The sequence below is a fragment of the Cottoperca gobio genome, chromosome 16 (assembly GCF_900634415.1).
Source record: "Cottoperca gobio chromosome 16, fCotGob3.1, whole genome shotgun sequence".
Classification (NCBI taxonomy): domain Eukaryota; kingdom Metazoa; phylum Chordata; class Actinopteri; order Perciformes; family Bovichtidae; genus Cottoperca; species Cottoperca gobio.
The window spans coordinates 11,376,375-11,400,454 of NC_041370.1; the positions used below are offsets into that span (position 1 = coordinate 11,376,375).

Here is a 24,080-nt window from a genome sequence, read left to right on the forward strand (position 1 = left end):
ACAACTGTCAAAAATAATGTGAACATTGTCATATTTCAAGCATTGGAAATATATCATACATTTCATCACCTATACTTCACTAAATAACACATTATTATGTGTCTGATTATTAAAAGTTATTATTACCTGATGAAGGTTATAGCAAAGAGATGAGTGATTTGATTTAGTTTGACATATTTACAGAGGTTTTTATTTTTTTGTCATTTCCGTTTATCTTTTCACAGTTGGTTGTATGTATAAACAGCATCAATCTTATGGAAATAAATATTAAGTGTGATGTTTTTGTGTGTTTTGTTTGGGAGAGAACTAGGGGTTCCCCCTCTACTCTGAGATCAGCGTGTGTGAGTGGGTCTATTGCATGTTTCCACTCCTCTTCTTCAGCACCTTTTACCTTTGACATTTAGGCCAACCCCCCACGCACTCTTCCTTCAGCGGATGCTCCATGCAAGGGGCCACAGTAAAATTCACAATCCCCAGCTACAGGGGATTTCCCCTGGTGCTGTACACATGTTGAAGATGTGTGTCTGTTTGTCTGTCCACTTCCAGGGGACTCCCAGAGTTGCAGACTGAGGGGGAAGAACAAAACAGTAAAAGTCTTAATAGCAAATCATCAAAAATGTTTGGGTTCATGTTTCTGCCTTTGTTTGTTTGTGTGTGTGTGTGTGTGTGTGTGTGTGTGTGTGTGTGTGTGTGTGTGTGTGTGTGTGTGTGTGTGTGTTAGGCTCATGAGGACTCAGGTGCCATTCGTTTCAGTCTAATCCAGGAAGTTTGACAGCAGGAGAGGAAGCCAGCAGGAAGCTCCGTTCACTTCTTACCTCCTGCATCTTACTGTTTTTAAAGCAGGTGTGATCAGCACATCCTTATGTCTCAGTGGATACAGACCTTTTTTCACAGCATGTCATAGTAGGAAAAGCACAGGTGTTACCAATAACATCAACATTCACCCTGAAACTGAAGCAGCTGAATGTAATTTGACCATCATTCATTTTATTATTTACACCTGGGATTTGTTGAAATATCTTCTGTGAAAAAGAGCCTATTGAGATCATAACCTACTGCATGTCTTTGTAAACCTTCAGCTCTCTCTTCACATGTACACGTTTTGATATCATCAGTCTTAAAGGGGTCTTTCTGAATGAATTAGGATAAACTTTGAATATGTGTGTGCTTGTGCATATGTATTTGTGTGTGTATGTTCTAATGGGACCTCTAATTAAGACTCTGGGGGTATCTGCTATCTGTCAGCACTGATCGATTGGCCAGGAGACTGACAGCTCACTGTGTGTGTGTGTGTGTGTGTGTGTGTGTGTGTGTGTGTGTGTGTATGTGTGTGTGTGTGTGTGTGTGTGTGTGTGTGTGTGTGTGTGTGCGCGCATGTGCAAGTTTGAGTGTGTGTGTTTTAAGCTTCAAGCAGAGCAATCGGCTTCGTGGTCGTGTTATTTTACTTGTCACTCAGAGATGTCGTAGAAATAGGATTAACACATGCACACACCACTGCAAAAGTAGTGTGGATGGTCTTTTCACGCACACCCAGAATAACAATGTTTAAGTGCACTTCCTGGTTATTATTTACAACTAAAAGTATTTTGTGTTTCTGGTTCCTAAAGTTTCTGTTTCATTAGGACGGGACACATCTTGGGATTTAAAATGTTCCCATCATAGATTTTATGTGGAGCATGTTCAACATGGCGCACTCTAACACTTGTACACTCATGCTGAACTTTACTCTGGTGTACTTCTTTCTTTCCCTTTCTCTCTCCCGCACACACACACACACACACACACACACACACACACACACACACACACACACACACAGATAGAGCACAATTTCACTACCACAGTTACTATCAATCACCTGGCTGTCCGAGAGACAGAGAGAGAGAGAGAGAGAGAGAGAGAGAGAGAGAGAGAGAGAGAGAGAGAGAGAGAGGAGAGAGTGTGTGTTAGTGCTCACGCTGTTGCGCAGGAGGACGAGTGAGTGATGGCAGTGACAGTATAGACGGCATGTGCTGTGAAATGTCACCGTGCCGATCGATGGTGTTTAACGAGGCTGGAGGCTGATCTGGACCTCATGCTAACATGAAGCTGTCCTCGCTTCCCTCATCCTCCCCCCTCTCACTCTCCTAATCCCCCTCTAGTCTCTGTGAGAGCCCAAGGGTCCCTCGGGAGAGTAGCAAGGCCTTTTACCTTTTAAGAGGCTTTAGGGTCTGACCAGACAGACAGGCGTATTATGAATAAAATCCACTCAAATTTGGTCTTTTGTTTACTTTTAAAAAGTCATGTAACACTGTAATTCTTTTGTCATTGTTTTCATTTTGTGTGAAAGTCATTTAATTAAAAAAACAACAACAATCAAAACACAGGACACAGTCGGGCAGAATAATCAGAACTAGTTTATGATTTCAAAGTGCTGAACATAAAATCCAGTGAACCAAAGAGAAAGAAAAAGAATTATCGAACAGGAAACTCAAACCAAAGAGGGACATTGAAAAACAGCAACTTTTTTTCTTTTTTGTTTCTCTTCTTCAAAAAACAATGCACAACTCGTACCACAATATTTGAAAAAGCTAAAAACACTTCAAAATATTAGTTTTGTATATATATATTTATATATATATTTATATTTATATCTATATAATTAGATTTTTTTTTCATATTTCAAACTGCTGCCGTGAGTGTGAGTGGGTGGTGGAGGCCCAGGGAAATCCCCATAGAGCCACAGTCTGACACAAACACAGGTCGAGCTGTTTTGACAGGCTATGGCAGCTCTTGACAGCTTATAACACACCATGCATATGATCCTGGCTTCTCTAAGCGTACACACAAAGACAGTATGCAACCATGTCCTCCACAATCTCACACGGCCTCCACAATAGAAACAAATAGAAAAAGAGCATGACTGCGGAATGTTTCACCCCTGGACATATAACTATCTGTCGAGCACCCTCTGCTCCCCGACTCCCCGTCGTCCTCCAGGGGAGCAGGTAGGGTGTGTGTCTGTGCTTCTAGCCCTTCTCAGGGTGTAAGTGCTTCAAAAGCCAATTTCTGTCCATGTTCATTCCTCCATACTCCTACTCGACCTATGACTTCAAAATGAGTTAATAAAAAAAAAATCTAGAGCAAGTTCAAGTCTGGGTGACTCAGTCATCAACCGTTAGTGCACAGTATCTCCTCTGCTGTCTAAAGCCAGGCGAAGACTGTCTTTCTTTCTTTTAGCTACTGACAGTACAGGACCATTTTTGTATTAAAATAATTTAGAGCTTGAAATTAAACCGTTCTTTCTCCGCCTTGACTTTTGTGGTGAAATAGCACTTAAGAAATTGCACTTGGAATCAAGAGCCCAACTCAACAGCCACTTCCATGTGTTTATGACATTTCTGCATCCTGCTTTGTTATGTTTCTGCGTATCTATGCTGTCTGACATTTCAGTTTATTTCCTTATGAAAACGCCCCCTTCCTTCTTTTAGCAGGAGGAACTAGAATACACAGAGACTTGTGTTTCATCTTCAGTTTTGAAAACATTCGAACACAGTGACACCACACCTTCAGTCCTCATACTGGATGAGTCAGGCCAAAACACAGATACAGTACCCATAAACCTTTTTTCTTTTTTGTTGGATGAGCTGCCACCCAGACGGAGAGAGGACACTAAAAAGTCATTTTTCTGTCATCCATCTCAACCTTGTCATCCTCCCCCACATGAGAAAAATAGGGGGATCAAATAAAAACTGGTAAAGCGTTCGAGTAATTGTCTTTTATACTGGTGAAAAGCATTTAGTTGGTTGTCCGTTTGAGTGAAAGGCGTTCTTGATTGGTTGTCCTGTTGAGTGAAAAGCATTTGATTGGCTTTCTGCTCTGCATCAGTCAGAGTTGAGCGAGTCTCTCTCTGGATGTGTGTGCGTGCTCCTGGGGGGGAAAGGCCTGAACAGGGCGTGACGTGTGTTTTTTCTCTATATGGTCAGCCTTCAGTAGGGCAGAGTGTCCAGGAACCTGTCAATCAAAGGAGGGGGCTGAACCAGGTCTTCCAGCTTCAGGTAGAAGATTCGTTGAAGGCCTTGGGTTCTCTGGGAACGGAGCTCTGCCCTTAAACTCAGAATACGACTCAGAGGGGGCAAAACCTTGGATGAGGAGGAAGAAGGGCCACAGCCCAGGTGGTCTCTCAGACAACAAATCACTTTAGTCTGCAGCTCCTCAACCCGCTTTGAGTCCTTCAGACCAGGTACTTGCTCTGTGGATAGAAAGACAGACAATGATGTTAGGAATATAATACATTAAATGGCAAAAATGGCATCCACAGAAAACAACAAAGACACACACACATAAGAGCTCATTCAGCTTACAGAGCATTAGCTACATCTTCTTTTATATTGAATTCCACCTCATTAGCCCGTATGGCTAATGTTCTTAACAGGCCTTAACTTGCCTCACTCACTACAGATCAATACAGTCTAACCTAATAAGCCCCCTTTACACTGTGTACACACACACACACACACACACACACACACACACACACACACACACACACAAACATATATACATATATATATATATATAAACGTTTGCACACACACACAGACACACAAATTGTGCTCCCAATTTAGGACATTGACAGATACAAAAGTGCTCAACAATTAGCTGATTATTCAGCCCTGTGAGCAGCCAAATGAAATAAGAAACACACACGCACACACACTCACTACTGCCCATAGCAACTCCTGTGGCACCCGTACCAGGTCTAATGTGACACTAACTCATTCTGCAGAGAACAGGGTGTCCAGCCCCACACACAGACACACATAAACAGGCACACACACACACAAGCCAGTCTGCAGGGAGGCTGTCACTAAGACCAGTCTCACTTTGAGGTATCCATTATCTGAAGTTTATTTATTGTTTGTTTATCTGACTCTTTTGTTTGTTCTGTATTTGCTGCCGCAGAGTCACTCCAGCCCTCCTTTCACCGCAGCTTTCAGACCTCTCACACTCTCGCTTCCTTCTGTCTACCGCTCTCCCTATCCCTTCTTTCTCTATGTGCGCGAGCTCCCGGGGAGGGATCGATGACTGCCTTTCTGCACAGGCCACTCTGAAGCGGTCGATCGCCTGGTGGCTATGGCGGCTCTGTCGTGGCAGTGCGCTGTGTGCTTTGCCGAGGTGGCAGAGCGCCACTGAGAACAGCGCAGACGCAATACCAGAGTTGTGCGCCACGGTGGGCTGGTCGATCAGGCACAGAGTTAAGTGCTCCCCCAGAGAGTGAGGATGGGGTTGGAGGGCTTAGACAGAGGAAGAGAAGGTAGAGGAAGAGGAGGAGGTGGCGGGGGCAGGGTGAGGTAAGGAAGCTGAGCGTAGGGGGGAGGGTTGTTTTACCCCTTACACACTTACATACAGTTTCTGACTCTTACGTGAAGGTGTAAAAAAATTAAATGTGAACACTTAATTGCACAGGCGTCCTCTGTCACCTTGGGCTACATTTGTAATTGACTATTTCTAATGTATTTTACTGACCACTAAATTCTTGCCTCCTCTGTTGCGGCTCCAACGTCAAAGAGAAAGCAGACTCTCGCTCCATTTTTCACACATGCACACTGATTAGAGAGCCAGGTGTGTGGCAGGTGGAGCAGGTGCTCCCGGGTATCGGGTTCTTGTTTCAGGCAGAGATGTGTAAGAACAAGCATGCACGTGTGTGTCTTTGAGCGTATGTGTGACGTCAGTGGATGTATCCACCTGATCACTGTCACATTGAATCACCCACAGGCAAAGCTCTGGACAAAGGAAAGAAAGTGTGGATTTGTCTGTACGCATGAGCAGCTTTTATGATTGACAGCATTTGTTTGTGTATAGTGGAGAGGGGCAGCTGACTTTGAAAACATACATACTGTATCTTTCTTTTTTTTTTTCTCCTGATGGGGATTTTGAAGTTTAAAATCTAATGGTTTGTGTTTACCTGTGAGCAGTACGAGGGTGGCCAGGCAGGCGAAGGCAGAGGCGTCCAGGTTTAGGCTCTGGAGGTGGGTGGCAAAGTCCCGGATGGAGTCCAGCCACTCTCCGAACCCACGAAGGCACTGGAACCTGTGCAGCACCAAGCCGTTACAGAACACGAGTTTATCCTCTGACAGCATCGACCTGAGACACAGAGGGAAAAGGAGATGAAGACTTTGTTTAGATCTCTCTTCCAATGAAACGCTGCATTTTCCCTCATGTATTGTAAATATGGCTTGTGATACTGGGGCAAGGAAACAATTACAATAAAAACAATGAGAAAACCTGGCAGCATACACGCTCACACACAAACGGGACACACATCAAACACAGGCATGCAGCTGATTAAGGTTGTGTTTTCCAAATTATAGCATTTTAAAACATTCCTGTGTTTCCTTCTGGCAGGGCGGGGTGAGGGGTTAGGGCAGAGGACTGCTCTGTGTGTGTGTATGTGTATGTGTGTGTGTGTGTGTGTGTGTGTGTGTGTGTGTGTGTGTGTGTGTGTGTGTGTGTGTGTGTGTATGTGTGTGTGTGTGTGTGTATGTGTGTGTGTATTTGCAGATAGGTAAACTCTCATGGCTTTAATGTGCCCAAGCTGTGGTGTGCAGTGGAAACACAAAGCCTTAATGAGGAAATGAAAAGGTTTCTCAGATGTATTTAGCCATCAGTTACTCACGACACACAACATCCCACTCCTTTACCATCGAGCAGAGAGGGAACGAGCAGTGAATGAGGGTGAGCTATGACTGGAGCATAAAACAAGACCATGGCTTTCATCAGAGAGCTAAAATAAAAAGTGTTCAGAAAGTGTCTGATTGGAAAACAGCAGACACTGAGAAGAAAGAGAGAGAGGGCAAATGGGGATGCCTCAAATTACACCCTGCACAAACATTGGTTTAGCAGTTATGAGGCGAAATACCATTTATGTTTAATTATTCTTACTGCAGTTTAGTGGAGGTACTCCACCCACTCTTAGCAGGGTTAACGCACGCACACAGATGCACTTGAACGTCACCAGCTGTGTCAAACACACAAAGTCAAAAAAATCTTTTCACTCTTAAAACAAACATAAAAAAGATCAGAACCAGCCCTCATTATGTTAATTAGTCTGTATATATAAAGTTATGGTGTAGTCACAATACTTTAGTGAACTTATATTTGGCAAATTTCAATGGCGGCATCTTAATTTTTAATGTAAAAATCTTAGATGTCTTTTTCACGCATTAACGCATTTCCATCAATATTTGTAAAAAAGGTTTTGCTTGTGAACATTTTGACACTTTTCATTCAAAATGATGAATTGACAGATAAGTGTAGCGAGGTGAAAAAGATTGAATTGAACTACAAATTAATGGCTGGAATGTGTCTGCATTGCCCCTCTCGTACACTTAGATACTGCTAAGAGATTCAAAATGCTATTTGACCCATGTCTGATAGTAGCGCATGAGCAAAACAGACAAGCTGGCAGACAAGCAACCAGGCAGATGCGCAAACACACACACACTCATACACACACACACACACACAGACACAGCTGGACGTCTGCCACACATTCCACTCACTCCTGACTACACTGTCACCACGGTAATCAACCAATAACCACAGAAACTGTTTAGTAACGGGGTGCTTACAGCAATGCCGGCCCAGAAGAGCGAAGCAAATTTACTCTACACGCACGCACACACACACACACACACACACACACACACACACACACACACACACACACACACACACACACACAAGCATACAGACATACGCTTGAGTGGGGGTCTGCAAGGCATCTGAGTTCAACACAGGGTCAATGCAGGGCTGCGTCAACAATGAGATGCGAGCGTGGAGTGCATCCTTTGCTCTCACGGAGGGCGGACAGAGTAAGACAGTGCTGTGTTTGTGTGGCTTTTTCCTCTGTGCCGTGGGAGTTTGGCTGATGGGAAGATGAGCAGTGTGTGTGAGCATGTGTGTGTTTGGTAGAGGCTCCATATGAGTCCACCGTTCAACGTGAGTCACAGTCCCAGCCTGATCCCCCTCCTGCTGGGACTGTGATGCCACCAACCATCCTCTACCCACCCTGCACCTGGACCTACACTGGGAGGAGAGAAAGTTGGGATTCTACATCATCGGTGTGCGTGAGTGTGTGTGAGTAAGTGTGCTTGTGTGTGTGACTGTGTTGGTTTTCTGCCCTAGACGACAGCGTAGACAAAAGGATGAGCTTGTAGCCCAACCCCCGTCCGGCCCATAAATTTAACCAGCCACATGCCTTACGAGAGCATTGCGGTAACCCGGGGAAATTCTAAGGCAAAGATGGGCAAGGGCAGTCATAATGGCACCACAGGTATCTACGAGCGAGACACACACGTGCTCTCTCACACACACACTCTCACAAACACACACATCACCAGACACATGAGGTAAAGGAAGTCGATTCCCTTTTTTTTTTCAGTCAGCTGAATTGAATATGTATTTGCTTCCATAACAGCCCTTTTCAGTTTCTCAGCTGACTAACTTTTAGATGGAATTGATCCTGTCAATTCACAGTTCACAATGTTAGCACAGATTTAACCTGCAGACACACACAGAGCTCTCTGTGCGTCAGATATCAGACGAGCGGAGCGGAACTCTGTGGGTGTAGTTGCTGTCATAGCTACAGACTCCATTCATAATTTGGATCATATGGAGATTACTCAGCTCCACTCCTCCTACCCTGGAGATACACCAGCACAGTTAGACACTGTAATGTAACGGTAAAGGATATTAACAGCCTGTTGTTCCTACGTCAAAGGAAGTTTCAGATAAAGTTGTAGGTGTGTAAATCTTGTGAAGGAAGTATTAGATGTGCACGTATGGATGGAAACTTGGTACAAGTGAAATTAAGTGTGCTAAAGTTGTCATGCGTGTGCTCTCTGTTCTGCATTTCCACTTTATTACCTGTGAGCCAATCTCAGGACAAACAGCTCCAGGAAGGCAGAGTCTATGAGCAAGTTCTGATCGTCGCGCTGCAGCTCGGAGAACCCGGGAAGCCGGTCAGCCCAGCATCGTGTGGTCTCCATCGAGATTGTGAGCAGTCTGTAGAAGAGCTGGATGTGCTCGGCATCAGAGGAGGAAGAGGGGGGGTCGGCAGCACTGAACTGTTGAGAGAGGCCGAGAAAAACGACTGAATAAACTCCTAAACAAGCCATAATTCCTCACTGAACGCATGCATTTCTCTGACAAATAATAAAAAAAGAGGTATTGGGGGTACCTGGCTGTAGTCGAGGTCACGGGGCGTGCAGTGGGAATACGCCCTTAGCAGAGCGGAAAGCAAGCTGATGGGTGGAGAAGGAGGACACACTTCTGTCTGCAGGGGGCTCTTTGGTTTGGAAGGCAGGCGGCCTCGGCGCCCCTTCAAGCTATCAGTACGTACCACTGTGAAGCAGAGAAAGAGAGCACACAACAGGCAATAATGAATAAGGAGGTTGTTCTGTTGAATCTGGTAATAGTTAGGCAGCATGCACAAAGAACTTCTATTCCCTAACTGATAGGCTTGTTATCAGTATTTTATAGCGGGATGATAATGACTGAGGCTTTTTCCACGAGAGCTCTCCAACCTTCCCACAATCCCTACACAGGAGGCCACTAGCCAGCAGATGGCAGTGGAGCTGTTTTACGGGCTGCACACATGTTAATGGGATAGAGAAGTGTGCCTGTGTGCATATATGTGAGCATGTGCCTGTGAAACAGGTGAGAAACCTCAGGGAAATGAGGGCAGTGTGAGTGCCACGCTACACACCAGCAAAACATTTCTGCTATGCAGCAACAGTCAACTACATCAGATGTGATGACACAAATGAAGAGAAAGTGTGAGGATGTTTGAGCAGGATGTTTTTAAAATCATCCGGATTCAGAGTTTAAAAGGTGACAGGCACTAAGTGGTGTAATGTATTTTCTTCTTTATTCCTCCACTGGAGAGAGGACAAGTTACTGCTCCATGGATGTGTGTGATGCTGCCACAGGCCAGGTAATTACCGGCATATTAAACCCTGATTGCAGAAACAAACTTTATCATCATGGACTGAAGGTCAGATATGTGTTACACTATCTTGGTGTGTATCGTGTGTGTCGTCACTTCGTTTCTCTCACCTTCCTTCACCATGCCGACACTCAGACACTTCTGAAAGCGGCAGTACTGGCAGCGGTTGCGTCTCCTCTTGTCCACAGGACAGTTCTTACTGGCCAGACACACATACTTGGCGTTTTTCTGTACGGTGCGCTAGGGAAAAAAGAAACAGGCATTCCGATAATCAGCCTCTAAACACAATCAGCCACCTAATATTTGATTTGTTTAATTCAATTTCAGTTTTTCCCCCTTCCCCATCAAAGAATGAAAGCAGAAGCTCGCAGGTCAGATTTTAATTACGAGCTGAAAGGCGGCGTTGACATCAGTATAATTAGATAAAATTAATTTTCCAACAAGCCTCGCCTGCAGGAGGGACAATTTTATTAGCGCCGGAGCTGACAATGGGGACCGAGTGCGTGGCGTGCCGAGGCGGGTCCCGCGAGACAGGGGGACAGCGGCCGTAAGAGCTGAGTGATCAGATTGTTTGTGAAGCTCGCGGGTCAGCTCGTGGCACCTCCGGGGCCTCGCGCATCGCGCCTCTCTCAATAGGCCCCGCGGGAGCTGTTTTCTCCTCGGCTGGCTCGCGCGATTATTACTGACCTTATTAAAATTAAATCAGAAACGGGCCACGTGGGTGCCGGGTGCGCTCCCCGCGTGGATGATAGACGAAACAGAGATGGTAGCCCAATGAATGCATGTGCGCGCGCCAACCAATTGGCCAATCGCGTGCGCTTGGGATTGCAGTTGTGTATAAAGACAAAGTCAACTGCTCTCAATAAGTGCTCTAATGACTCAATGAAAACGTCCCTGAGCAGAATTTGAGGTAGGCTATTGCACAGTTAGACCCTGACGATAGTTTCTTATTCATTATATTGCAGTGTGAGAATGTAGAGGAAGCAGTTAGACCGCCTAATTATTATTAATATAGGCCTAAACAAACCACAGATATATCAGTGCTTGAGTAACTCTGTGATAGTTGGTGAGTCCTCCTGGGGCATGGTGCCAATCTGGATTGTCGTTGGCAAAAAACTCTGGGGCAAGCCTTCGCCTGGGGTTCAACTCTACAATGAAACGATTATATTAAAACAATGTTTACAATTACACTATAATTACTGTTATTTAGGTTGTGCTTACATGTATACTTTGTCATGCTGTGACTCTAGTAGTCCCCTCATGCGAGACAGCACCAGCACAAACGGTAAATTAAACAAACGTAACGCACGGAAAGTATCGCAGCTTCTCCTCTTCTTTAACGCCTCTAAAACACATCAAAACAAATAAATCCAATTAGGAACCCCTCGCGCCACACATGCCCGTGCCCACAGGAGACCAATAACACACCAATTATTCCATATGCTCCGGCGCGAGTGCGGAACTGGCGCGTAATGGGCGCCAGCGCCGGATGAGAGCCGTTGCCATGGCACCGCAGATCGCTCTGAATGTCCCCCTCTCATCCTTTCAATGGTCAGTGACCCGTGCGCGCGGGGATAAGTTAGTTATTGTCATTAATGTGGTTGAGGGAAAATAGCATCCATTTAGTGGGAGTCTGAACTAAACATAAAGCTGCATGAGAGGCTGGATGACGCACAAAGCCTCAGCATGCCAACATTTATTTACACCTTTACAACGCTGCATCAAGGCCAAGCTTAAATACATGTTTACAGTCTATGTGTACACATTAACATGCTTGAGTTTGGTCAACTTTTTGTGTGCAGTGAGACTTTGTTGTTGGATTTTAAGGGGAACCCTTACTCTTTTTTCTTCTTTTACACATTATGCGTTCAGGTGAAAGCGATGCAAGCTGAGTTGACCCTGTCGTTGGTTTAGGGGGAAGTTCTTCACCTCTGTGATCTCAGGCCCTAATTTATGAGATAGCTGGTTCCAATAAAATCCTGAGTTTGAAAATGGTCAATTAAGGTTCTGATAAATTAAGCTCTCATGAGCTGGTCTGTCTCCTGCCTCTCTCCACTGCTGGTGTGTGTGTGTGTGTGTGTGTGTGTGTGTGTGTGTGTGTGTGTGTGTGTGTGTGTGTGTGTGTGTGTGTGTGTGTGTGTGTGTGTGTGTGTGTGTGTGTGTGTGTGTTTGTGTGTGTGTGTGTGTGTGCGTGTGTGTGTGGTGGGGCTCTTGTGACTTTGCTTTCTAATAAGCAGCGTGGGGCACTACACTACATATCAGAGCTAATACTCTGTAACTAACTAGTCTCTGATAGACAGATCAAATTATCTCAATATGGTTAGCAAATCTGTAGCTCCTCCTTGTGTTCTGTACACTGTGTACCTACATAGGCCAGCCTATAAGGGTGAGAGCATGGAGTATACGTTGTTCTAGTTTATACCCTGATGTAAGTTGCTGAATTCCACAATGACGACAAGATATGACAAATTTTAAATGTGCTTTCTATCAGAAACTGAAATGTTAAGGGTGGCAGTACTGTTTGTGTGGGAGAGGACTTACTTTAATTGAAACAACGCTCAGTCAAACGTGTCAGAGTTAAGGAATGAGTTGTATGCAGTCACAAGCGCACACATGCTTACAGAAGCTCACATGCTGTGGGTGTTGTGGGGGGCTGGATGGCATGCAGAGGAAGATTCTTGACATGTAACATTTGCTAATAGCTTTGGCTTGAATTAAAAGCCTTTAGGGACATTGTCTCCCTTTTTCCTCCCTCTGTCTCCTCTGTCCCCACCTCTCCTCGGCTTCTTAATCAGAAGCAATCTCTCTCTGTCTGTCGAGTAAGTGGTAAGGGTAGTAAACTAATTATGTGTATGTATCTCTGAGCTGATTTCTATATGGGATTTAAGTGATAAGGTTATGTGCATGTTACCATATTCATTTTCACTTTTCTTTCACCACTAGACTGCCACCTCCCAACCTTTTTATGACTCGCATACTCTGCAAGCGGTGGAAAATAACAATTGTGTGCAATGAGCTGAGCCGTGCATTTTGACTGATAAAAGCACAGCTAAAATAAATCGCTGGTTAGGACAGTAGGTGCTTAAAAACAAGTCATTTTTGAATATGCTTTTTTTTTGCTTCCAGCATAATGTTTCCCTTATATGAACAGCTGAGATTATTTTTTTATTCTTGACAATTGTAATTATGAATAGGTTTACTAAATTAATGGAAACCAGTGAATGGACTACATTATTCTGCCAAAAATAATGAACACAGGAAAAGAAAAAAAATATTTGTTTAAGAGCTAAAAATTAATTCACATTGAAAATGTGCCTCAAATTGCACTAATGAAATAACAACAATTTACAGCAAGCCTCTGCTATGGTTTAATGTGGAATAACTATTCAGGGATAATTAAACATAATCAGGAAAATATTTCTAGGGGACAATGAAGCCATCAGGTTAATGGAGGGTAATGTGCCTGATAATATGAATATGAAAAAGAGCAGGTGTGTGAAAGGCATGTTTCAGTATCTGCTTGGTGTAACAGACGGAAAAACATGTACATGCTACATTATAAATATGTGGTTGTGTGCATATGTTGTGTGTGCATGGCTGGTTGCATCTGCATGTGTGTGTAAAGGAAACATAGTGAGGTTTGACAGGCTGTGTGGCTGCTGAGCGCTGCAGCAAGCAGACAGCCCGCGGGCCTGCTGCCTGCCACCAGACGCTGCTTTCATTAATTACTAAATAAAAACAAATTGTGAAACTAATTGAAAAGAAGGATAATTCATTTCCACCTACCAGAGGCATTATTCAATTACCTCTGTGTTTGCACCCCCTTCTTGCTGTCACTGAATTCCACTCTCTTGTCTCATGCAACCAATAGAAATGCTTAACAAGTGTGCCGGAAAATGTTATCATTCAAAAACTCTGCAAGGTAATAACTTCTGTGTCGCTGAGTTTACTGTTATTTCAATGAGCACATGCATGTGTTAGAGAAGTTTGTTGTGTTGTCTGTGACGTGCAAGAGGAAAATGAACCTGACCAAAATCTGTCACATGGTGATGTTAAACTATGAGCTGGGTGTGTGAGCACGTGTGCGGTTACATGGGATGCGAGACAGCGAGTTGAGAAGTGTCAGATTGAATCATTTGACGGACAAAACCTCAAACTGACTCATATCGTCCTCAGTATTGTGTCAGTGAATTGTGAAAACTTTGATTTCAAGGAGGATTCCTTTTTCACTGGACTTTAGTAGCGAGTGGTTGAGCATCAAGCACGGAGGACAGACAGTATGTGTTTTTATTATCCTGTGTTCTCACGTAACACAAGCAATCACACAAACACACACAGACTATGCATACACACAAGATGCCCACTTGGTTGCTGGGAGAGATGACCCCTGTGGGTGTGTTGTGCTTTCATGATGACTCTAAAGACGATTTAGTGAGCGCAGGGACGGGTGCAGAGTGGGAGCAAGGCAAATGCAAGAAACAAGTTTCGAGTCAAATACGTCAGTCAGTTTGCAGCTACTTCACAGATACTAGGTTATATTTTAAGGTAGATTGTCAGTCATGAATGTGAGTGTGTGCATCTGCTTGTGTGTTTGTTAGTGTGAATGAATGCACAGAGGACAGGAACAAGAGGAGTGGGTACATAGAAATACCTTTAAGAATATAAAGAAGAAACATCAGCAGAATTACTCCATAAATCATAGTTGCAGTTTTAAGCTTTGATGATGTTTTTAAAGTAAAACTGAAAGCTTGAAACTGCAACAAGGTCTCTTCTTTTTGGAGTAATGCTCTGATATGACTTATTTGCTTTGAGGGGTTTTACCTTGAAGAAGCCTTTGCAGCCCTCACAAGTGCGTACGCCGTAGTGCTGGCAGGCTGCATTGTCCCCACACACCGCACAGGTGCCCTCTCCTTGGGGCCCACGCTGGGGAGGCGATGGCAGGCTGTCTCCTAGTAGCGGGCCACAGTGCCCAAGAGCCAGGGAGCGAAAGGCAAGGCTGCTGCCCCCAGCCCCGCGGTGCAGCTGGTACATTGGCTGCTCCAGGGGTGGACAATGAGGATGGGAGACCGAGGATGAGGAGGAGGAGGAAGAGGAGGAGGTGCGAACTAGTCCTCCACCCAGACTCTCGTAACCGCCGACACTGCCGCTACTGTGGGGCGGCGAGTGCTGGTAGAAGTGTGGAAAGCGGGGCGACTTCAGGGGGCCTGTCTCCAGGCCAGAGCCCAGAGAGTGGGGGTGCGATGGTGGGGCCAGGGGGTGGTCCTCCCAGAGGAAGGAGGTGCCAGGCTGGGGCGGCTGGCACGGGGTGGTTGGGGTGGAGGGGGGAGACTGTTTAAAGTACATGGCAGAGGAGGACATGGCCTCCAGTGGCGGAGCAGTCGGGTAGCTCTCCTCCTCCTTTTTGATGGGCCTGTGTGTAGGCATCTGGTAGAGGCAGGAGGACTTGGGCTCGTAGCTCCCCTCCACAAAGACGTTGAAACTGGGGAGGGAGGTGGTGGCGGCAGCAGAGATCTCACCACCACCCAGATCCAGCTTGGTGTAGTCAGGGGTCATGAGGTCAGAGCTGTAGCTGTCGCCCTGGTAACTGAAGGACTGGCCAGAGTAGGCCGAGCCTGGAGGGGCGGGCCCGTACTGAGCCTGCACACAGGGCATGTCTGCCAGGGAGAAAGAGCACACACGTAGGTTAGAGCTGTGAGGCAAATCAGACCACATGTATTCCAAAAAGTTTTCAGTCAAAAAGCATTTTAATGGGGTTACTAGAGTACATCTGTATGGCAACCGTCATTACTCAGTGAGGAAATTACATATTAGTTAAGCACTAATTTAAACAGAAAACAGGACTTCAAGAAGAAGGAGACTGCACACAGAAGCACAGTACAGGAACAACCATTAATTAAATCTACAGGATGAAGTTAGATTGCTTGCGGCACATGCACACAAGGGTAGTGCTAAACAGGGTCAACAATTAAACAGTGCATGACTAACACATTCTGCACATCTCTATTGGAACAGGCAGTTCTTTTCAGCCCTTGAATCGTCAGAGAATTTGCAATGTTATAAAAGTTTTCTGAATGTACTTCTCAAGGAATAAACACAAACACTTGGAGCACGTGCACACACACACACACACACACACACACACACACACACACACACACAGACACACACAGACACACACACACACACACACACACACACACACACACATTTAGTTCAGTTAGAGAAACTGCAGCTCATCAGTGCGCAATTCGGAGGCAAAGCAGTCAAAGCAAAGAACCAATCCCCTCTACAGACTGAAATACTGAAGTATCTGTGACCAGGGTGTGTGTGTGTGTGTGTGTGTGTGTGTGTGTGTGTGTGTGTGTGTGTGTGTGTGTGTGTGTGTGTGTGTGTGTGTGTGTGTGTGTGGGTGGGTGGTTGTGTTTAGGGTTTGTGTATATGTGCATGTGTGTGGGGGGGTGGGTCTGGTTAGTCAGATGGCAAAACAGATGAGATAACATTAAATAATAATGGAACCCCATGGTGGTGCTGGATGCTTGCTGCACAACCCACACACAAATGCACACACACACACACACACACACACACACACACACACACACACAGCCAAATGCAGACACAGATATTTCCTCTAACTGCTACAGACGCCAGTCGGTATGTCTTGAGTTTTCCCCCTTGATTTAATTCTGTCACAGCAACAAGCCACCACCTCATCATCTGTGTGTGTGTACTATATGGTCTTTTTTATTTATTTATCAAAGCCTTTACGTAATACACTCCACCTGCTTTTGCGTGCACGTGTGTGTGTGCATGCGTGTGCGGGCTAATCAGTCATGAGTGTCAGCGCAGCCAGGGTTTTGTAGTGTTTGCTCGTCGCTCCTGAGCAGGGAACTGTCAACACAGCGCTACTCCCATTGACGCCCAGCATGCGCGCGCTCTGTCGTAATCGCCCCTGTTCCCCGCGCGTCATGTTTGTCTAGTCAAATACGGGACATATCAGAACCTGCTGTTGTTAAAGCACTCACAAATACCAGCATCCAAACGGACACACTCAGGCTCGGTTAGAAATTACAGACTATTTCCTGTTGTTTTACATTTAAAAAAAACCATCCATCATAAATCCATTCTTTCACAATCTCCTAACTTCTACTAATAGGCTAATAATAATACATTTTGAAAATAGCCTACAACTTTTAGTTTGCAGTCTAATAGACTACACTACACGATTGTCTCTCAAGGCGGAAGCAGACTGAGTGACACATTCATTTAAGCTGCTTCAACACAATTAAATTATACCTGAGGGGCAGCAAGCGTTTTGGCTGTGGGGGCTCAAAAAACAAAAGGATGACACAAAGCGTTAATTAAAGAAAAAAGAAAAAACTATATGAGGGACACTCATCTATAACTGTATTTATTATTATTATTTCTTTATTTTATTTATTAAATATGTAAGTATTTTTTTTATAACAAAGAGACAAAAGGTCAAAATAGCACTGACCTATCAGACTATAATAACCCTATAATTAATTCAAAAGGATCTCAGTCTAAAACCACACATTTCTTTGGTTAAATTACAGTTTAGCTATAAATATTTATTTCTCAGAATTAACTATTAAGTATATCAGACAGATCTACAGTGTGTTTCATTGGGAATATTATGCAGCAAGATATCTTTAGAGGAAATGAGTCAAGCTGTAGGCCTGCCTGTGTTTTACGTCATCAAGTTTTTTTTTCTTCTTCTACTAGTGACCAGCTCTTCAATCCACGTGGAAAAACCCACATGCAGCATTATGGGCGTCATGGGGCATTTCTAGGCTATACCTAAAGTACTTTTGCAACTGATTAGAGGCATCAAAGAAAGAAGATAAAAAAACAAAATTCAATCGTGAGTGGAGGAGAGCACAGAGGTGAACTTTGTGGCTTTCTGTGGTGTGTCAGTAGGTCAAAGCCTCAGATCAGTATTGGGCATTAGTGTGTGTATGTGTGTACATGTGAATGCACCTGTCATTTACAGTATTTTATCACTAAATAAGCAGTATTTTAGCAGCTAAATGCACACATATACTTTTAAACACAATATGTTTTCCGAGATGAAAGACAAAAAGAGAGACGCTGAATGATGTTAAACAAATATAATCTACTTGACAGCTGACTTCAAATTTATCTTATCTTAAACTATATGGACTGTGAAGTTTATGTGTGTGTCAGCTAAGGAAAGACATCTTTGATGAGTTATTTTATCATGCACAAATAGTGACACACACACACACACACACACACACACACACACACACACACACACACACACACACACACACACACACACACACACATTTTCATCACAAATGTTGTTCAAGATGTCAACATGAACCTGTATACGCTCATTATTGACACAAGGCAATAACATGCACCCTTATCCTAAGAAGAACCTGTCAAACCACTTGGGGCTACGCATGTTTCATCACATTGGGTGGTGTGCCTAGCCTTCACTCAGTAACACACAAACCCACACCCATGCTCACAAGCGTGCAGCCTCTCACGCACTCCCAAATACAAATAGAATTGTGTCTGTGTAACATCTTTATTTTTATGCTCCTGCAGAAAGACTGGAAACCTTCTACACTCCAACAGCACCATCAGATTGCCTTTAATGCACTTGCATGCAAGCAGGTGTGTGTGTGCAAGCAAGAGGACAGACAACCCAAGCAGAGTCAGACACAGGTGGTGCAGCATAGTGATGCGAAGGGAAACAGTCTCTAACCTCGAGGTGTGCATTTCAACTGGACAAACTGCAGCTGTTCCAATAACTGAGCGCGCTTGTTCATTGTCAGAATGCCATAGATCTAACAAATAAAAACATGAAGTTGCAGACATAAATACAAAAACACAGGATTTGTTTAGTCTTCTGTGAATTATGAGATAAATTGTTTGAATTAAGTGGCCTCACACAATGAGTAAAGTGATTCTATACATATGCACACATACACAAAAACACAAAGACAATTACACCACCATATGTTATACGTTAAATATCTGTATTTAAGCCTATTATTTGAAAGGTTTTTAATTTATCCACGACATAAATAATTTGGAGATTGAATATTTATTTGACAGGTTCAGGATGAAATAATAAATACATATAAGTGAAACAATAGAAACATATATAAATAATTTGGCCTGTTTTAGTCATAAAGGCTTTTGAAGACCTTGTTGAGTCATTAGGAGGATCGATGTCTGTGATTCGCCCACAGCTTCTGGATTTATGTGCGTCTGGTCCCAGTAGTCTCTTATTTCTGCTAGTTTGTCTTATGATTGAAATGAAGGGGTCAATTTAGTCCGTACTTGCCAGCCGAGACACAAACACTCACATACATACGGGCACACGAGCTGAAACTCTCTTGCACAAAGAACAGATCACCAGCATGTTCATAAAACTTTATGATTTGCAATTGAATTTTCGTAGACAGTCGCTAAAATATAGCCTACAGTATCTAAGTAAAACATCTGATGTAACCCCTAAATTGACAATAGACTTTTCGGAGGCTGTTTTTCCCCCCCTAAAACAAAACATAATGAAACACCAATCACACCACAAAAGGTGCACAAAAACAGACCTGAGTCACGAGAGAAAAGAGATTACGTGAAAGAAAGAAAGAAAGAAAGAAAGAAAGAAAGAAAGAAAGAAAGAAAGAAAATAATTGATGAAATCCAAAAGGAAGGGCTGGGGTCTGTACCTGATGAAAGAGCTTCGCGCTGAATGGTGCTGAGTGTCCGGGATAGATGGGTGGCGTGGCTGCGGCCGGTACAGTGTTCCTGGAGCTGGGAGGACTCGGCGGGCGTCGCAAACGAAGTGTCCGGTCGCCGGTGCTCCGACCTCGGCTGGTCGCGCTCTTCCGAACCTGTGTCTGGAGGAGAGAAGTCTGGATCAGCCAGTCATAAGGCGGCAGGCTGAATAAAAACGTAGGTACCGTAATCTCCACTCAGCGATCACTCTTAATGCAGCAATATAACAACTCGAACATACTTATAGGTAAGCATTAATCGATGTTTTATTTTTTCTTCAATAAGCACTATACTTTCCCAAACTTCATTTAGCAAATGTATTCTATAGGAGGTTGAACAACATTCCTACCACCTGAAAATATTTGAGCCCAGAGAAATGGTACAATTTAAAGACAATAACCAACAATTAGATTTTACACTTAGAAGAGATAACTATTTGTCAAAGTAAGATAAAGTAAGAAAATCAGTTGAAAGGAAACAGAAAGATGAAAGGGCATGCAAACTTCTGTGCGCAGATCAGAACCAGATGCCAGTCGCCGAAACGGAAGATCATTGCAATTATCCATGTAAATCCATTGTAAGACAAAGTCAACTGAAGACTTACAAATTAAAATTAAACATAGACCAATATTGGCATTAAATATGACACTGAATCTATGCTACTGAGAAAATATTATGAACCACAACTGAGGACTTTTAGCTCATTTCAAGACTTACACGTACGTGGGCGACAAGTTTCATTCTAACATTAAACTGTGCTCCAGTATTATTATTATTTAAATGTTGCGCTACAATAGACACATGCACTATAAACAGTATACAACTTCTAAGAATACAGACCTACAAAAGTGACAACTTTTATAAAAGCAGTCTGTGTCAGTGTATCCAAGCCATCGCTTTTCTTGCCTTTGATCAGCACCGTATTTGCCTGCTCAGGGTTCATCCAGAGGCAGAAAGAAATCTAGAAATGTCGGAGAGTCGGACCTGAAACCAAACCAACGGACTCCTTTGCGCCGTGCGCCTCCAACTCCCTCACTGCAGCAGGGCGCACTATGACAGACGGATTTTAAGGCCCAGAGCGCCCCCTTTCTGTCACACTCTCTCGTATAAACACAACCTCTCTCTCTCTCTCTCTCTCTCTCTCTCTCTCTCTCTCTCTCTCTCTCTCTCTCTCTCTCTCTCTCTCTCTCTCTCTCTCTCTCTCTCTCTCTCTCTCTCTCTCTCAGACACACAGACGCTCTGGGATAAGTCGACAGACCACTCCATCTTCTGGTATGCATCTCAATACTGTCTGTTGACAAGCCACAGCCCCCATAACCGACTCTCAGGGCAACAGGCAGGTACCTGCAGCCTGCTGTCATCTCTTATATTTGTGTCAACAGATCAAACTCCTCCATTTTTCTACAAACAATGGGCCTATGCTCTTTTGCTTTGGGTTTGGCTTTAATACAAATACAATGCTGCACAGAGCCCTTAAATATGTTGAAATGAAGAATATCAAACCAGAGTAAACAAACAAGTCAGACTGTATAACACTTAATTGATTAGGGTTGATTTGGAACAGTTAAGTCATTATTCAATTCCGTGTGGAACCATTTGAGTGCCTATTAAAGTATTTGGTTATGGCAGCAGAAGGAATAAAATAGTCTTTGATGTAAGCTTCTGAAGTTACGAGTGCTCTTATCACAGCCTTTGAGGAGGCTTAAGAAAGTGAAATAAAGTGTTATATTCACTTAAAAAAGAAAATATAACATATTTTTCTACAAAGTGAAAACATTTAGTTTTTTTCTAAATGAGCAAACGGATCCCCTCTCGCTTTCTTCTCAGGCCGAGCCGGTCGGTGGGGCTCTGGCCCTGCGCGCACCGGTAACCAAGAGAACGACATAAGAGCTCCAAAGCACGCGCCCCGGAGCGCCGGTAGCCCCCGGTAGCCCCTCGCACCAATAACCCCGGACAGCGCGAGGCTTCCAGCAAACAGAGACAGAGAAAAGAGAGGACATAAAGGAGAGACCAGAGAAATATGTGAGTACTGTAAATCAGCCCTGAGAGGGAGACTGTCAGAAGTCCCTGCGTGCGCGGTCGTGTGCGTGCGTAAACCTGAGTGTGTAAAAAAAAAAGAAAAGAAAGAAAGGTAAAACCATAAGTCAGGATCCCTACATCAGTAGTGGTTTCTTATCATACACTAAACGGATAGCCCAAAGCCTTGCAGCTGCCGTCAGATGTTTCTAGGAAATACTTCACAGAAGGCTTTGGAAATATGATGTGGATTTATGGTGAACGGCTAAGATTTTTTATTTTCTTGCTGCGATCAATAGGGGACACGGAGGAGAGGCCGTGTCCTCACAGAGACAGAAGACTGCTGACATTGGAGAAATTGGCCACCAGTCAGGCGACAGCTCAGACTATATGACTGTTTGGAAACATCTATCACCTTTTTTTTGTGGCGCTTTAATCCTAAAAAGCAAGCCAGGGTTCAGAATTATATTGCTGTAGGCTTCATTTGTAGGCTACTATAGAAATCATGGTCTATCAGTGACACATATATAAACACAAACCCACCCATATACACACCATGTAAATCACTCATTAACAGCATAACCACCCAGAAAATCCAACATGATGAGGCAAAAAAAACCAAACACATGGCATGAAATTAAAGAGCTTTATTTAACTCTCCTCTCTCAGCTCCTGCCTGAATGTAGTTTACAATTCTCCACTCAGACCATTAGTGTGTCTGACTCCACTATTCATTGTGTGAGTGAGAGGCATCTCATTTCCATGACAACCAGAAAGGATATAATACCTTCCTTGGGCAAATTAAATTCAGATTCAGCTTCATTTTGCTCTTTGGACACACCACACAGAGACAGACGATACTATGAGCAGCGTATTGGAGTTTGACATATCAACAGGTTAGACGCACAAAGTTGGACAAACCAGACATATGATAATGTTAGAGTAAATATTCAACTTGACATGTTGGTTTTAGTTAATATGAACATGCATACACATGTAATCCATGAATATTTTCTGGTTATGTAGCCTATAAGTCTGGCAATCGAACGCGCTATACGGCAGAATAGCAGAGACTCATTCATTCATTCACAATTTACTTACTGGTTTGCTGTAGCGGTTCCGTCTTTACATGTGGTAATAACCTCGCATAAAGTATCCTAATTCCATCCAGAGTAGTCACCAAGAGTCGAAGTATTAGAGAGAAAAAAACAAACTTCTTCGTAATATTGTAGAGAATCAGGATGCATCGGCGACAAAAAAGTTTCTTCTTCTTACTCTAAAGTAGGTCTACACAAAGTAGGAAAAAAACCGAAACAGAACATTAAACAATTAAAAACTCCCGGGTATTACGAGTATGTCTGCGTCCGTTCCCGTGAGTGTGTCAGTGCTGATGGTGTGCTTTTCAAAGTGTGGAGTTGTAACGCGGGTTTGTTTATGTGCGCTGTCTGAGGAGAGAAAGTCAAATAGTGCATTTATGTGGGCTCTGCCTCCACATAGAGCGACTGGTATGCGCTACGTCAATGTGACGCCATGGGAGAGGTGACGTCACTCAGCGCCCTCTCTCTCCCTCTCTCTCTCTCATACAGTACCAGACACATAAGCTCTACTGGCCATGCCAAAAACAGAGAGAGAGCTAGAGAGAGTGAGAGAGAGGGAGAGCGACTGAGAGGCGGTTGGTTTGATGGTTGAATGGGAGGAAGCCGAGGGGGATCCGGCGTGCGAGATTGCACCATTACCTGGTGCATTTGTCAGGCTTTGCAGTCTAAACTCTATTCTTACCATGATAATGGAATGTGCATTTTAAAGATTAAGAAAGTACCATACAATTTGCCGGAAAAATTACTAATAATAAAAAAAAAATCTTATCAGTGAGACATGTAAGACTTTACTTTCACTAAAAACTTAGTCTAAAAATAAAAAGCCGAAATACAAGTTAGTCACCGTCAACTTTTTCTATGAGAAATGTCAGAATATTAGTGGTGAAAAGTCATTAAGTACTATATTGTTTTTGGCTACTTTACTTGAGTATTTCCATTTCATGCAACTTTTCTACTTATAGGGCATATTTTACAGACAAATATTGAACTTTTTAGTTCACTACTTACAGCTATAGTTATTTATTACTTTGCAGATTCAGATTTTCCATACAATATAGCCTATATTTAATTAAATAAAATGCATTTTTAAACAAACTACAATAAAGTATTGTGAAACTATAAAGTTTTGAAAGGGACCATTTTCCTAATGAGTACTTTTACTTTTGAATGATCCGGCTTATAATATTTTTTAA

At 43.5% G+C, this 24,080-nt stretch overlaps 1 protein-coding gene across 3 annotated transcripts; it reads right to left on the minus strand.

The window, feature by feature from the left end:
• Positions 1 to 2,376: 2,376 nt before the first annotated feature.
• On the minus strand, positions 2,377 to 23,259 carry nr4a3 (nuclear receptor subfamily 4, group A, member 3). Of its 3 annotated transcripts, none has more exons than XM_029450948.1 (8): positions 22,892 to 23,064; positions 19,726 to 19,896; positions 14,813 to 15,645; positions 10,102 to 10,231; positions 9,224 to 9,387; positions 8,911 to 9,110; positions 5,948 to 6,126; positions 2,377 to 4,231 (listed from the first exon to the last, which is right to left on the minus strand). In XM_029450948.1, exons 3-8 carry the CDS (start codon positions 15,641 to 15,643, stop codon positions 3,969 to 3,971), a joined length of 1,767 nt encoding a protein of 588 aa, XP_029306808.1. In that variant the 5' UTR covers positions 15,644 to 15,645; positions 19,726 to 19,896; positions 22,892 to 23,064; the 3' UTR covers positions 2,377 to 3,968. The 3 variants fall into 3 exon arrangements, with proteins under 3 accessions (XP_029306808.1, XP_029306809.1, XP_029306807.1); XM_029450949.1 differs by lacking the exon at positions 22,892 to 23,064 and adding an exon at positions 18,753 to 18,834; XM_029450947.1 differs by lacking the exon at positions 19,726 to 19,896 and having other exon boundaries at positions 22,892 to 23,259.
• Between the last annotated feature and the right edge of the window lie 821 nt (positions 23,260 to 24,080).

What these genes read in the sequence shown, in the direction of transcription:
- nr4a3 (XM_029450949.1), bottom strand. Translation starts at nt 18,816, where the DNA reads ATGAACAAGCGCGCTCAGTTATTGGAACAGCTGCAGTTTGTCCAGTTG. An exon ending in TGTCGGCATGGTGAAGGAAG is followed by an intron (nt 9,388 to 10,101) that starts GTGAGAGAAACG and finishes TCTGCTTCACAG; the next exon opens with TGGTACGTACTGATAGCTTG. An exon ending in CACCCTCGTACTGCTCACAG is followed by an intron (nt 4,232 to 5,947) that starts GTAAACACAAAC and finishes TTCTATCCACAG; the next exon opens with AGCAAGTACCTGGTCTGAAG.